The sequence below is a fragment of the Perissodus microlepis genome, chromosome 3, assembly GCF_051167445.1.
Source record: "Perissodus microlepis isolate ML-2025 ecotype Zambia chromosome 3, ASM5116744v1, whole genome shotgun sequence".
NCBI lineage: Eukaryota > Metazoa > Chordata > Actinopteri > Cichliformes > Cichlidae > Perissodus > Perissodus microlepis.
In genome coordinates this window covers 30,136,568-30,152,212 of record NC_140463.1, presented here as the reverse complement: position 1 = coordinate 30,152,212, position 15,645 = coordinate 30,136,568, and the positions used below count along the sequence as shown (strand labels likewise).

The following is a 15,645-nucleotide window of genomic DNA, read 5'->3' as shown; positions in this document are numbered from 1 at the left end:
GCTAATCTCGCCCTCCAACCAAGGATCTAATCCCTTCTTAACTTTATCTTATGTGTGCTATATTGACTTTCCCCTCGCTAAGAAAAACACTAGCTAATTACAGAGTAAACCAGATAAATTAGCCGACATCAGTGAGAAACATTCAGCTGTGTCACTATGTCAGCTTCAGATTCTTTGTCAGGCTGTGGCCGCGCAGAAAAACAGCATTTATCTGGTCTAATAAATGTTGAAAAATAACCTCATTTTGTAGCAGACATCAAAAATGAGGTCAGACCAGTGGATGTGTTTCACGCCAGCTGCAGCGGCGCACACCTTTTTTTTTTCACAAACACCGACACGCCGTTACACACAGACAGGTGCTCCATCACCCTCAGCACTGGTGACACAGCCCACTACCTGCTCATCACTTCCCCTTTCTTCTGCAATACGGGCGCCGATCGAAGCACCGTAATGGACTCATTCTTTCAGACTGCCGTGCAGAGATCGCAGTGGAAGCCTCCTCGTTCTCAGGGGCAGAGCGATGATGTGCCAAACAGGGGCTTTAATTCAGCCCATCACCATGGTGATGCTCCCATCAGGGACGGCTCTAGAAGTTATTCGCCCCACACTCTTTGTCTGTGTGTCCCTCTCTCATCCTGTCCATCAGTCTGTCTCTTTCGTTCCTTTCTCTCTTCAACCTCGCGTTTTTGATCCACGCTACCGTCTTTATGTTTCATCTTTCCCTTTTCTTCCCCTCCCTCATTCCACATCAGCAGGTTAGCTGATCGATAAAACAGTCTTCTTGAATCAATGCTAGCAGCGGCAGCATACTGTATTACACCAGAGTCCCTGGCTGTTTTAGCTGCTGTGCTGTGACTCAGGGAGCAGGGATTAATATGTGCTGTAGCCTCTCGCCTGCTCTGCACAGCTGATCTGACACTACGATGTTTTGCTCAGAAGGATGTTGACTGAGCAGAGATGAGGTGAACAGTGCAACCTCATCTGCTGTCATATTTGCTGAAAATGTATTGGAAAGGGCAATACGAAGGTGAGGTCAGCATCACGGTGTCGGCGTAATTGCAGAGGGGCAAGAAAAGGAGGAGCTGTGTGGAAGTAAATGAGGGCATCAGCCAAGAAGGAACAAGGCAGAGATGAAGAAAAAACAGGGTTGTTTTGATTGTTTATGCCAAACCACAAAAATGATTCAGTCACAGCTGCATTTCTCATAATGGTTGACACTCTGTTTGACACTCTTTGCCACCACTGTGGGTAAGCCTCTGCTGTTGTTCCTCAGATTGTGCACTTTCTATTGAAATTCTTCAGATTATTCCTGAGATGAAAAGATGAAAGCAGGTGGAAGTTGTGTTTTGTTTTTCTTTTAAACAGTGGGGAATCACAGAGATCACAAAAAACAGTGAAGCCTTCTTAAGGCTACACTGACATAGGGAGGACTAGCTATGCAAGGATATGAAAACACTCTCATGAAGACGTCCTGTTGTGATGTCCTATTGTTCATGCACAGGTGCGTGCAGTTCTCCTGCAGACCTTTGCAGACAGTAGAACTGTGAAATACTTGTCATAAATAAAATAAAAGGAGGCTGTCGTTTCACAGCTCATTTCACATTTCATGCTCTGCACATGTAGTCTCAAATGGCTGCCACTCTCAGCTGTGCACACAGCTTTTGTTCAGTAACTACGTAACTCACAGATAAGTTTAATCCTGAAATACTACTTCACCAATATTTTGAGATTTTCAGTTTATGGCGGATGTATTTCATAAATGTTTTATAATTAGTAGACGTTGATGCTACAGTATAGTGTGAACTGTTCAAGCCTGCTCAAAGACGCTTTTGGTCAAAAACAGGTTGTTTTAATCCATTGCAAGGTAATTGCAGGGAAACCTAATGACATCATAATATATCATTATATCATTGCTATGTCAAAACATCACCTTTTGTGGATATAACTGAAATGTTATTGCCATGAAATAATAATGATACGCTGCTTTTATAAGGTGTTATAGGTGCACAAATGGTAAAAAAGGTCATTTTAGCCTGTCGCTAGATGGTTGCAACATGATAATAATATCTGATATGGATAAGAACCTCCAGGGGTCTGAAATGACTGAGAAAGATTTGTGCTGTGGTGATAAAATAATTAATCCCTGAAAACCTCTCAGGCAACATCACCACAATCAGTACCAATAAAATCTTTTCTGTTGTCAGTAAATATTACAATATTTTTCATACCTAAACTGAAATAAAAATCAGATTCATATTCAGAGTTATTCAGAGTCGTTTTATATATGAGTAAAGCTGTTATAGGCTGTGTTTTTATACCAACAGTTGATCACATAACAGCTTGACTGGTCACATGGAGTAATGGAGCCTACAGAGGTTTTCCCACTTTGTCTTACATAATTTATAACTTACAGTTTTTGCCTTTTTGTGTAGCTGTCTTTGTCATGGTCCCAGAGTTTTAACCTTTCAATGTCTTGAATTTTGTTTAGAATCAAATGTTCTGTGTCTTTTTTTCACCGTGAGCTAGGGCTGTGCCATATGACCAAAATCTCATATCCCGATATAAGAATTCTATCGTCCCGATAACGATATAAATCACAAAAATGTAACATTTTCTGTAAATTCTGTGAATCTCGACTTGCGTGAAGTGTTTCCAGCTGCGCGTCATGTAGCTGGAGTCGAGTGTTTTAACCGATGCATGAAACGATACATTTTTAGACATAAGTTGTAAAGGCCGCCGTTTTCTTTGTGAGTATTTATTACACAGCGTGCTGCGGGGAAAAGCCTGTTCTAACGTTTGAGTCTAAGGTCTATTTTTTAGCACCTGGCGGCTCTTTTTGACTTCTCATCCGTAAATAATCTGCTCTTTCACGTGATTCAGTTTATTTTGAAAAGTCTCAACAGGATCTTGAGCTTTATTGTGAAAGGTTTATGTGGAACATAAACAAGCGGACACGCGATGGTGTTACCGTTGTTGTTGCTAACCACAACACATAAAACAGGCGCTTGTCCATCGGTAGTAGGGTTGCCAACTCCCTGAAAAATAAATAAGGGACACCTCGTGGCCAGGGCCGGGCGACCCAGTTGTCTTCACCGTTCCCAGTGTGGTGAATTTTGTAGCTCTTTTTTTGTGTGTGAAATAATTTTTTAACCATTTGACTTGAATTTGATTTAAGCAGATGCATATTCTTTGTGATATGACCATATGGGAAACAAATGATCATTTAGCCATTTATTTTTAGCTCAAAATGACAACATTAACACAGTAAAACAGGTCTCTTTCTTAAACAGAAGCCTGTCATGCTTAACTTTTGAGAATATAAGTAAATCTTTCTTTAAAAGAACTCTGTCCTGCTTAACTTAAAATTATATAAATTAATAGAAAACAATAGAACGAAAAATATTCTTGTAACAGTGCACATATAGTGCATTTAGTACAGTTGGCTTCATTATTATTATTATTTCAGCTTTTCTAATGCTAATCAGCTGCTCCTGTTTGTAAACCCACTTGTTCCCATGATTACGCATCATAACTCATCATCATTATTAATCTATGTATTACTTTGATGTATTAGTGATCTATTTGTTGTAATCATCTATCCTTGCAGTTGTTTATTACACAAAATAAATTATATTATCACACTTCTGGCCACATAGCGCTGATATTCACTGCACATGCCCATATTAACCTTAACCAGAGGGTTTAAAAAAACAAACCAGTGTTTACATACCATATCTGCTTCTGCCGTGGCCCGGTGGACAAAAAATTGGTTAAGGGTTCCCCGAGCTTTCACGCCCCTCATGTTCTTCATGTGCCCACCACTAGAAGCATGCCTATGGAAAAAGTGCGCCGGCACACAGTGCAGTGCGCTTTAAAGGTGTTATTGTGCATTTTCCCAGCCAGGTGTTTTCCTTTTCCCATTCCTCCCTGTACTTTTGCAGCCTTTTTTTTCTTTCTCTGAGGGGAACAAACATTGCTGCTCTGATGCTGGGCTTACACTGTGCGATTTTTGGCCCATTTTGAGACGATTTTTGAGTCGTGCGACCGATTTGGTGATCGGCCCGATTTTGGCCTTCATCGTGCATCGTGTAGTATATGTGGGGTAACGAGAAGCGATTAACACCTCACGACCAGCTCCCGATCATCAATCGCTCATGAGGGTGTCAACACAGCCGCTCACACTGCTCACGCGCAAACACGTAAACGTCGGTGAAAAAGATGGAGCAGCACGGCAGTGCAGCGTGTGATCTGGACACAAGCGATGGAGGCACGACTTGTAGAACTTTGGAAAGCTCATCCGAGCCTTTTCGATGTGGCATCACAAAATTATCACGACCACAACAACCGTGAAAATAGTTGGATTTACATTGCTGCTCAATCACAGCTGCCTGATCAGTGTTTTTCATTAGCAATTTAGCAAAGTTGATGGTGGTGGTGTGTCTGTGTGAGTGAAAGACAGAGAGAGAGAGAGCGACAGATTTTCTGTTATAACCTTCATTTTATGGAGGCACAGTGTGAGCACTCAGGTCGCATCAGAGCATCGGGCGGTATAGTGTGAGACCCTGCATCGTGACCTACCAACTTCTAACCCCTGTGAGTCAATCGTGCAGTTTGAGCAGGAGCTGAATAACGTGACTGAAAAAATCGCACAGTGTCTGCCCAGCTTTAGGTGTACTGTCGTCCGAGACTTGCACCGCAGTGTCGGCGTTTGTTTCCCTGTTGGCCATGCTTGTTGTTGTGGTCATCTGTTGTCTTCCGGTATTTTCTCCGTAAGCGACCTTTCCTCGACCAATGAGATGAGCGGTAATCTGAATTGTCATACTCGAATTGTCATAAGTGTGCTGTCAGCTCATTGGTCACAAAGCAGGAGAGGGGCTGGGAATTATGTTTTCAAACAAAGCGTTAATTCCATTAACATTTATAGACTACTTTTGATTCTCACTGTATTACGGGACAAAGTGCGTCCCTTATTAGCTCAATACGGGACGTGTACTTTTGTTTCTAAATACGGGACGATTCCGTTTTTTAAGGGACGGTTGGCAACCCTAATCCGTAGTGTGGTTATATTAAATATAAGAGAAAGAGAGAACTTTAAGAAATTAATATAGCCACTACAGTGACCATCAAAACGATGAAAAATATTGCCGTAAACAGTTTATTTTGCGACACCACGAAACAAACAATAGCGTAAAATGAAACATAGACGTTTTTATATCATCATCCAATATATACCATTATATCAAACAGCCCTACCGTGAGTCTGTGTTCTCCGTTTTTTCTTGGTTGCTTTAGGTTTTGAGTTTTATTTTCTTGTTACAGTCGAGTTCTAGTTGGTGTTTATGGAGTTTGTTATGTGTTTAGTTTCCACAGGGCTCCTTTTGTTTGCTGTCGTGTGTCTCAGTCAGTAGTCTCACTTTTTTTTTCTTTTTTTTCTAACAATTTTTTAGGGATGAGTTTAGTTCTTTGTATTTTCTCATCCTTGGTTCTTCTCTTTGTAGTTACAGTAATCCCCTCCTCTGTCTCATCTTTCTGTGTTTCTTCATCTGTTGGTTCATTCATGTTTCTACATGACCTTGTTTCAGTTGTTGTCTATTTCGTGTTTTATCTCCCATTTGTTGTTCTGAGTTTTACTTCTTCTGTGTAGTTATTTAGATTTGGTTAAGCTGTTACTTGTTACCCTCCTGTGTTCAATCCTCAAGCAGTGTGTGTATAAATAATCCTGTCATTCCTTTGGTGGCTGTTATATCATCATGTGTCTGGTGCTTTTGTAGTTTGTTTTGTTACTTGCGTTTTCATGGACTTAGTGTTACTTTTGGATTATGAGTTTTGCGTTTTTATTGATGTATTTGGAACGTCTAAACTAAACTACTCCTCAAGTTAACTTTAAACATTATCTACCTTAACAGCTTTCACATGCAGACACCCGTGCTTAGCAATTACCAGGTAAACATAATTGAAAGCTCATCCATCAGTAGATCCATTTTCTTCTGCTTATCAGGGTCGGAGTGGAGCTGGAGCCTGTCCCAGCTGAAGGCAAGAGTCCGGGTACAAAAATAAAATCTATCAGCTAGAAAAAAATGCGTATTTAGGTGTTGGTAATGACCAATAACTGGCTAAGCTAAAACAGTAAATATTGGACTTCAGTTGATCTGTTACCCAGAAATGTATCTCAAGCTGTTTTTTTACTCATAATGGGTCTTTAGGGGGGTGATTACCTACTTAAGCACAATCCATCTGCAAAGATTGTAGTAGCTGAATGATTGTAACCTGATTTGAGAAAAAAAAATTAAAACTAGGTACACTCCTGGTCATGCTTTGTCTCTTGGTAAAAGCTCTTAGGGGAGGTCCAGATACTCCTCTATGCAGGAAAAAGCAACAAATTAAAATGCCATGTTGCATTGTAAATGTTGGGTTTGTTAAAGAGCAGCTGTTTGCTGGCAACAAAAGGCAACAATTAAAGTAACAAATAAAAAAAAAACACTGTAAGTGTTGTTCATTAACCCTTAACTAGTCTGCTTCATTAGGACTGCGTGGGTTTGTGTTTGAATGGCAGAAACTCAAAAGCTGTCAAACAGTTTTAGTTTAAGCATTGTTATGGTGCATGAAAGCGCAGCCTTTGTTGACTATAATGTTAATGCTGAACGGGCTCTTATAACTCATTTTTTATGTCTTTGTTATAATTATTAATTTGATTAGGAGGATGGTGATGAATTATGAAATAACACAGCATATATTTACCAGATGTTAATTATACTACAGCGTGGTTACCCAGCCGTGGATTTCTGTGATGTTGCCGTAACACTTCCAAAAGGCTGACCACAAAAACAGGCTGAACTTGAAAAACACTGGCCTGTGTCACTCTCAGTGGAAAAACACAGCCTGTTGGGAATGAAAACAAACACATTCCAGTATGATTCACCACCATACCTGGGGATAAAGGTCACATGCATGTGTCACGGGTCAGTTCACAATGAGCAGAGTGTTAATGTTTGTTGCTATCTGTAGAGCACTTGTTTCCAGCGCATTTATGCTTGTGTGCGGGATTGTGTGTGTGCGTTCAGGGAAGAGGGTCATTCAGGTTTCATGTCCTAGCTGGATTAGCTCATAGTAAGGGATATCAGAGGGATTTGGCTGTACAGCCTGCTCCATTGTCCAGTTAGTGGAATGTTCTGGCCCACTGTGTGTGAGTGTGGCCGCACGTGTGTGTGTTGCATACCTGCATATGATAATGTGTATTATGTACGTATCACATCAGTGCACATTCTTGCTGCCCTTTGTGTGTTCGTGTCACTTTTCTAGGAATGTGTGTGTTTCTCTTTTCTTTACGGTGCGACTCGTTTGGATGTCGGTGTTTTTGTGCGGATGGCCGTTTGCGTGTGTCTTTGTAAGCCTGCTGTTACCGTAATCACCTGTAATGCTCTATCAACAAATGGCTTTTCACACAGAATCACTGGTGTTTTTTGTTTTCTTTGTTTTGTTATATTTTGCTGGGGTTTTATTGCCTTAAGGCATCATAAACCTGCAGAGGTTTTACACTGGTGCTCAACATTGGTAACTTGTTTTACACAAGCTTGTAAGTTGAGTTGAATTTGCATCTAATTAAATTTGCTATATAAATAAAATTGTCATTGTCTAACTGTAGATATTTAAAGCCTAAAATATGTTTTAATATAACTAATAAATGGTAGATGGCAGAGATTGGTGTAGCCACACTAATGGAAATTGGGTTTTTATATGGATGTTTGTTTTTTACATTAGATGATTTGATGTTAGGATTTGTTTGTAACTATTTCATAGTAAGTTCTGACAGTTAAAATTGTCAGGTATTTCCATAATCTAAATATTTTTGTGTGTGGTGTTTGATCATCTAAGCTTTGTGGCATGGTGTGTTATCCTATTGGAAGCAGCCATCAGAAGATGGTGCACTGTGGGCATAAAGGGTCAGCAACAATATTCAGGTAGGTTGTGGTATTTAAATCATGATCAGTTGGTACTAAGGGGCCCAAAGATATGCCAATAAAATATCCCAACAGCCTGAAGTGGTAATTTAAGCCTGGGTGGATCCATGCTTTCGTGTTGTTTATGCTAAATTCTGATCCCACCGTCTGAATGTTGCAGCATGTTGTGCAGTTTTGGTGAGCTGGTGTGAATTGTAGCCTGTTTTAACAGGACAGGAGGGGTAACTGGTGTGGCCTTCTGCTGCTGTGGCAGTTATATGTGTTCAGACATGATCTTCTGGATACCTGACCTGTAAAGAGTGTTTATTAGAGTTTCTCTTACCTTCCTATCACCTCAAAGCACACTGGCCATTTTCTGTTTTTCAGACCATTCTCTGTCAACACCAGAGATGGTTGTGTGGGTAAAATAAGTCAATCAGCAGTTTCTGAAATACTCAGACGAGCGTATCTGGTACCAACGATCATGCCACATTCAAAGTCATGAATGTTTGCATGCCTAAACGAAATTATTTGCTGCCATGTGATTGGCTGATTGGATATTTAAGGGAGTAAGCTGTTGTTTAATAAAGTGGTCAGTGAATTTATAATAATGGTGTTAAAATGGCATTATCATACTGTAATACTAAAATAAAAGACTATGTTTTAAAGTTGAGGGTTTTTTTGTTTCTAGTTTTGAAACAAAGATCATTTTCTCAATAAATCTAATTTTCTTTGTACAGTTTGGTTTTTTTAACACTTAATTACTGACCATAACTAACCATAATTAACCATAATTACTGACCTTAGATTATTTTAGACTAGATTATTTCTCATAAATGGATGAAATGGTGAAGGTTTGATCATGTAAAATTATAGCTGTATAAACAGGGGTGTTTGAAGACTCAAAGGGTTTTTTAGCTTTGGATGATGATCTGCTTCTTGACAGGTCATCGAGTGTACAGCACGCTTTAAAACTCCACCATTTTTGGCATTTTTCTTCGTCTGCAGGTCTGCTTGCATCCATCTGTTTGTAGATCTTGGGCTGTAAAAAGCCTTCTGTTTCTCCAGCGGAAGCTGCTCAGATTTTGATCATTTGCCTAAAGTGATGCCTCTTAAGTCAGTATTAGTTGGAGCTGATGGCTGTAAGTTTGAAAACGTGGGAGATAAAAATTGTGTGGATTTATAAAGAAGTGAATTTATCAGTTCAGACTGCTCCTCATCTCTGCAGCTCTCTCTTTGAGGCTCAAAGCTTTAGGTTGTGTTGTTAGCCGCTGCTAGCATAACACATCTGCAGCTTCAACACAGCTGACACAGTTGACTTGTGAACTATGAAGTCTCTGTGATTTTACAAGGAATAAAATAAACATGAAATAAACAAAAAATATAGTTTGGTTTGGCCGCATTAACCGTTGTCAGTATAGCGCTGCTACACAAAGGGAATGTTACATTTATGATTTCACACTGTGGATACCAAGTGAAGGCAACCCCAGGCCAAGGTAGCTATGTCTGTTTTTTCCTCTGTCATTTGAATGATTATACTGAGGTAACATTTTTCTAGTATGTAAAAAACCAAAAAAATAACCACCTGTAGCAGCAATAACTTGAATTCATCTTTTTCTCTGTAACTTGATGGTCTCTCACATCATTCATCACCCTCCACCACCGCGCTGACAGCCAGTGGTGTTTGTGCTCATATGCTGAGCTTTTCTCCAAATGTGGTCTTTGCATCATTGTGTGTTCATGTCATTGTTCCAGACGTCTTGTTCAGAGGTAAACCTAAGCCGTGCTGCTGTGTTCATTTTAGAGAGAAGATTTTTGTAGCTACACCTAAACTGAACATCCACTCTTTCAAATTGGGCCTATGAATAAATACATTTACTTCACATGACTCCTGGCAGCTGGCACCATACTTGTTCGTTTTTCTGTCATTAGATTTTTAACTTGGTGACTGAGGCCTGTAGAGTTTTGCATCTAGCTCCTGGGAGTTTTCAGTCTCTCTGAGCACTCCATGCTCTGACCTTGGGGTGAATTTGCTGGGATGTCCATTGTGTTAACACACACCTCCAGATCATCAGATCTTTGGTATTAAAAAAAATACTATATCTTCCAAGGAAACCAGAGCAAGTAATGTACTATTCTTAGAAAAATCATTATTAATTATTCCATTTAAATATTAATTTTTTTCAATTCATTTAGGTTATGTGCTGTCTATTATGGGTCGCAGACGGAACCTCCCCAATATCAACTCCCCAGACTGGGCCATCCGCATGCAAGCTGAGAGGCAAGCTGTCAACTTTGTGGTCCAGGGTAGGAAGACTGATAGCACTCTTTGTGTATGCTTTTCTCAGCTTCTCTTTATATTTCACCTCAGTGAAGTAGGCTTGTGTATGTGTTTTTATTTGTATGTACAGGTTCTGCTGCGGATCTCTGTAAGATGGCCATGATCAGAATCTTTAACCTGGTCTCCTCCTCCAGCTCGCTGTCTGCCAGGTACCACCTCTAAACACGGCACTGCTCACCAAAGATGCACAGACTACCAAAATCTCCTCTCTCCTTTGACGAGACAAAATACGCAAATGTGTGTTGGCTCTCCATACCGCACGTCTTTCTAAATCTACACAATCAGAACTTGCTCATGTTCCATATTTATGCAGGAGATCTGACAGAGCTTGTCTTACCAAAACACACAAACGACTTGCTGTGGTTTACCAGCCAGCTACATTTGTAGAGATGAGGCATGATCCTGGATTAATACTGGTAATGATGCCAAACAATCAGCTGGAGTAAACAAAGTTGAAGCAAAAGCCAATATATAACAAAATTACAGAGCAGTGTGCGAAGTAAACGGGGGAGTCTGCTGAAACAGTCAGATGCCTCATTCTTTATTTTTAGTAGCTTTAATAGCAACAGTCTCTGTGTGTGTGTGTGTGTAGGCTTATAGCTCAGCTCCATGATGAGCTTCTGTATGAAGTGGAGGACTCCCAGGTGCAACAGTTTGCAGGTAAAAAAAATCATTTTATCAGCCATTGACAATTAAAAAAAAAGGTCCAGGTCAAATTTTACTTAAATAAAGGTCAGTCCAATAGCTTCAGCACGCTTTTATTTCTTTAAACAAAACTGTTTCTTAAATTTGTATCACTTTATATGTTTCAGCCAATTGTCTGTGCCTCAGTCTCTGGGGCCGTCTCTCTGCACTAATGTATTGTACACAGGAGCCATGTCACAGTGGGGACAGTATATAAAACACTGAAAATACCTGAAATGTGTAAAGTCTGTTTTAAACAGTGTAGTGTTTAGATCACTCTGAGATTTGAATAAAGATTTTTTTAAGTGAATTAAAATCTTGTTTCCTAAGCTTTAACATATAATTGCTATGCGCCATTATTTTTTATTGTTCAAAAATAAATACAGATTTTGTTTGTGCAGCTCTGGTAAGAAGTAGCATGGAGTCGCTACAGCACATTGATCATCTGGGAGTCCATCTGAAAGTGAGTAAAGGAAGTGTAATTGAAATCAGATGGCGGTATGGTCTTGTCACATGTCATGTGCAGTGCAGGATTGATGGGAAACTGTAGATTTTCTTGCTAGTGGACTGTGGCTTAAAGCAGTCAGTAAGCAGGTTACTGCAAACAGACTGAACTAACACACTGGGTCCTATTATTCTGAATCTAATCACTCTTTGAAAGCCCAAACAGAATAAACATGTTCCACAATAAACAAGCTCAAATTTACAAAAATGTCAGATGCTTCAGAGGCCTTGAAAAAATATTTTAATGAACTTCTATCAGAAGGAAATTTGTACCAGACGACCCCTTCTGTTTTTAATTTGGCTGCTCTCTTCCTGCACTTCCTTGATACAACTGCATGTGAACATACTGTTTGCAGTCTTTCAAGAATTTTTAAGCAATATGATAACAGCACCTACTGCACTTGAACGGTAAATCGGTGTCCGACTTCTGGAAGTCAATCAGAGAAAGGCAAATGCAGGACTCATTCGTCATTTTTATACTCATCACGCTACGCATGTAAACACTACATCTTGATTTGATTTGATATACCTTTATTAGTCCCACAAGGGGAAATTTCATGTTAAGGCTGCCGACCTATTGCACGCAATGGCGGCGCCATCTTACCCTCCGACCATACGTACATTACACAAAAACATTACATGGGGAAGACCGGTCAGAGAGGTATAACAATGGAAAATGCACCACATGAGGAAAGATAAGGAGAAAAAAATAACTCCCCCCAGACTGAGCTCCAACAGGGAGATCAGTTTGAGAACAGAAAAAAACACCTCTGCACAAAGCACATGAAAAAACTCTTAATACACCAAAGAAACACATGACAAGCAACAGGGGTGGGTGAAGGGTGAGAGACAGCCAGTGTAGACAGTGCATCCGGGCCTGCAGCCTATGCGCTGGTCTCCTTGATCCACCATCAGCATCGGAAGGGAATAAGCGTCGAAGGCGTTTGGAGGGGGGATGAGTGTATATCTGCATGTGTATATATATGTCTGTGTGTGTGTGTGTGTGTGTGTGTGTGTGTGTGTGTGTGTGTGTGTGTGTGTGTGTGTATGTGTCCAGAGTTCAGCTGAGACAGTGTCCTTCGCCCTGCCAGGCTAAGTAAACAGTCTTCCAGCCAACCCAGGTGGCCTTGCATAGAATGGGAAGAACAGTCTAAACACAGTCCATTATCAGGGTGTTGTTGTTCAGCTCCAGCCTTGAGACCGCAGCTGGCGCCAAAGGGGTATCCGCATGAAGTGATGGAGGTTTTTACTTTAGTACGAACAACTCATGAATTTCAAAACTGTTCTAACAGTCCGACACTGGTCTCTCAATCTCCCGTTGGAGAGCCGTGAGCTTCTCCATGATGTTATCAAACTTACGCTCCGTGATGTTGTCATTCTTGTGCTCAAAGAGCCGATTTCTGAGAACTCACGACCGCAGTGAGCTTATCCAAGATGTAATCCAATTTGCGCTCAGAGGTGTTATTCTGAGCAAGCCCCTCCAAGATGTAATCCAGTTTGCACTCAGAGGTCTTGTTCTGAGTATTCACAGCAGCCGTAAGCTTCTCCAAGATCTTATTCGTGCTGCACTCAATGAGCCCATTTTGAGAAACTCACGCCTCAACCCATCATTTCAATCCCAGCGGGCAGCCTTGTGGGGGTTTGAACAGCCGGTTCCACTTTCTTAATTCTTCGATAAGCCAGGGCCAAGCCAGCTCCGATCAGCAAGAACCCTGTTATCATGGTTCTGAATAGGTAGATATCTTCAGCACTCAGGCTCACCCGAGCCCAAACTTCTCATTGAGAAAGGGGTGTCAATTGCATTCAGGGACCAGTTGATCAAATCCATAATTCTCTTTTAGGTTTTAGAGAACGGACTGTGAGAGAGTGTTCCAGGGAAAAGTAATACAAAAAACACAAGACTAGACAAGGACACAAGAGGCTAAGCAGGGAAGCTAAGGGGGGAGGGGAGGAGAGGAGAAAAGTGCGACCGCCTTCGTCAACAGCAAGAGCAGTTAACTCTTGTTAACTCTTCAGCTTTTTCCCTTTAGTGAAAAAGTCTGACGTGAATAAATTACTGATATATTGGAAGATAAAAATTTGGGCGTTCTTTTTAAACCTTATGAAGGTTTGAGATTTAGGACACGGGTTGCCATGTTTTGATAAAAAGGAGCATATTGTTGTTTGTTTGCTGTTGTTTTGTGGTGTTTAGTGCATGTTAAAGAAAAATGTATTTTAAAAAAAAACAGCCAACGCCCTTCCTTTTCATCTGTGTGATTCCCAGGTGCCCCTGAAGGTGGCAGTCTCCAGTGGCAAGTCTTGGGGGTCCATGTCTGAGCTTGACGTCCCTCCAATGTTCCCCTCTCTTTGAGCGCGTCGCCTCCCTCCCTTCACCTCCCCGACGGCGACGCCTCTCTGTTGAATCTGCTTCTTCTCCCCCTCGATGAGCTTCTTTCTTCCCCTCATAGTCTCCTCTTCATCTGTACCCCTTCACTTGTCCTGCATCCTCATCACTATGGAAACCAGCCAGCTGAAGCTCCCACGTACTTTTTCTCCATCCGTATCCGGGGGCAACGGCAGGAGCCTCAGACTGGATCGCACCAGTTTGGTGTTTTTTTTTCTTGCTCTCTCTCTCTCTCTCCATCCTCCAGAAAAAGATGCCTTGTCCTCCTCCTCTCCTCCTTCTCATCTCCTCCTCCTCATCTCCTCCTCCGTTTTCTCACTATTTTCTTAGATGTTTTTCTGGTCGTTGCCAAGGTGAACACTTCATGTTCAAGAGAGGGCGTGATATTTATCGGTTCATAAAATTGTTTCATGGTTTTTTTTAAAAAAAGTAGTTAACCTCTTTATCTCTCAGTGGTGTTTTATAGAAAAGACTTCCTTGTATTTATTGTTCTTTTGCCTTTTGTGTGTGTGTTTAATAAACCTCACATGTTCTTGTAAATATTCCCGGTCCCACCGTTTATCTCCCATTTCATGCATTTATTTCTGAAGCTACTTTGCATGCTACATTTTAGCAAGCTCTTCGTGGATTCATGTTTATCGAGTCCTTTGAGGGATAAATCATACTTGGAAAAAGCATTAAAACAAAAATGAGCTGCATTTAAAACATTTTGCTGTTTTAATACAACAAAGCTTCGATGTGTCCAGAGACACTTGTGTGTAATAAACTTCACCTCGTGTTGGCTGCATTCATGACTCAGAGCAGATGATCTAATTTTTCTCTGCTCTTCGTTCTCTGCAGCTCATCTTTTATCTGCTCACTTGGCTCCAGCCCACTCGCCCCTTTTGTCTTGTTTTTTTGCCTCTCTCTCTCACACACGCACACATTCCACAAATACTCGTATGGACACGTACATGCACGCACGTCCACCGACACCCACACTTTCCATCCGTGCAGCCGAAATGAATGCGCTCGCGCACATTCAGCGGCTTCCAGGCACACTGACCGACTTTCTTTATCTGTGGCAGCCACAGCTAGACACTTTTTATAGTGTCCTGCAATTAAGACCCTTCAAGCCTGCAAAATGTGTCTGGCAGAACCATACGCCTTGTGACAAGATCAACAAAGCCTAACCCCCCCATTATGCATTTGAAATGTCACATCACGTTGGCTGCTAATTGTAGGAGTTGTCGGGACAAAGGTGCATGTGGAACATCCAGCAGATCCAACATGAGTAGTGTCTTGTCATGCACTTAAATTCCTGTAGTTTCCCTTGTTTTTCGTTTTTATTCCAGGGGAATCAACCTTCCCTTTTCCGCTCCATTAGAGAAGTGTTTCTCACCAGGTCAGTCTGAGTAGTTCAGAGCCAGACCAAGGGACAGTGTTATGGAAATCTGCCCCTCTATTCTCTCATTGTTCTGTGGTTGAAGGGTGAAAGCCCCCCCCCCACTCCTCCTTCTCCACCTCTTTGCGAGGGAAACGAAAGCCTGGTATGTGCAAATTCAAGAGGACACTCGCGCTTTTGGAGTTGTTCGAAGCACGAGGGAGGTAAAACAAACACTTCTTTGTTTTTCCAGAGTGTGTTTTATTTAGCAGTGTCAGTTGCACAGCAGACTGTGCTGGTATCCCACTTTTGCTCCACTCTGACTTGGGCTTTGACCTATGATTTGATAGGTTAAAATGGTCAGGCATTAAATTAAAATGAAAAACGTAATTAGACTTCTTGAACGTTAATCTCTTTTCCAGGATGTAATTGA

General features: G+C 41.1%; 1 protein-coding gene across 1 annotated transcript in view; it reads left to right on the top strand.

Annotated features, from left to right (window-relative positions):
• poln (polymerase (DNA directed) nu) overlaps positions 1–15,645 on the top strand; it is an 81,784-nt gene that overhangs the window by 65,762 nt on the left and 377 nt on the right. Inside the window, exons 24-28 of the mRNA XM_084923965.1 lie at positions 10,134–10,244; positions 10,349–10,427; positions 10,871–10,938; positions 11,364–11,425; positions 13,730–15,436. Of these exons, the coding sequence (XP_084780091.1) occupies positions 10,134–10,244; positions 10,349–10,427; positions 10,871–10,938; positions 11,364–11,425; positions 13,730–13,816 (407 nt within the window). The 3' untranslated portion in view covers positions 13,817–15,436. The remainder of the gene's footprint in view (positions 1–10,133; positions 10,245–10,348; positions 10,428–10,870; positions 10,939–11,363; positions 11,426–13,729; positions 15,437–15,645) is intronic.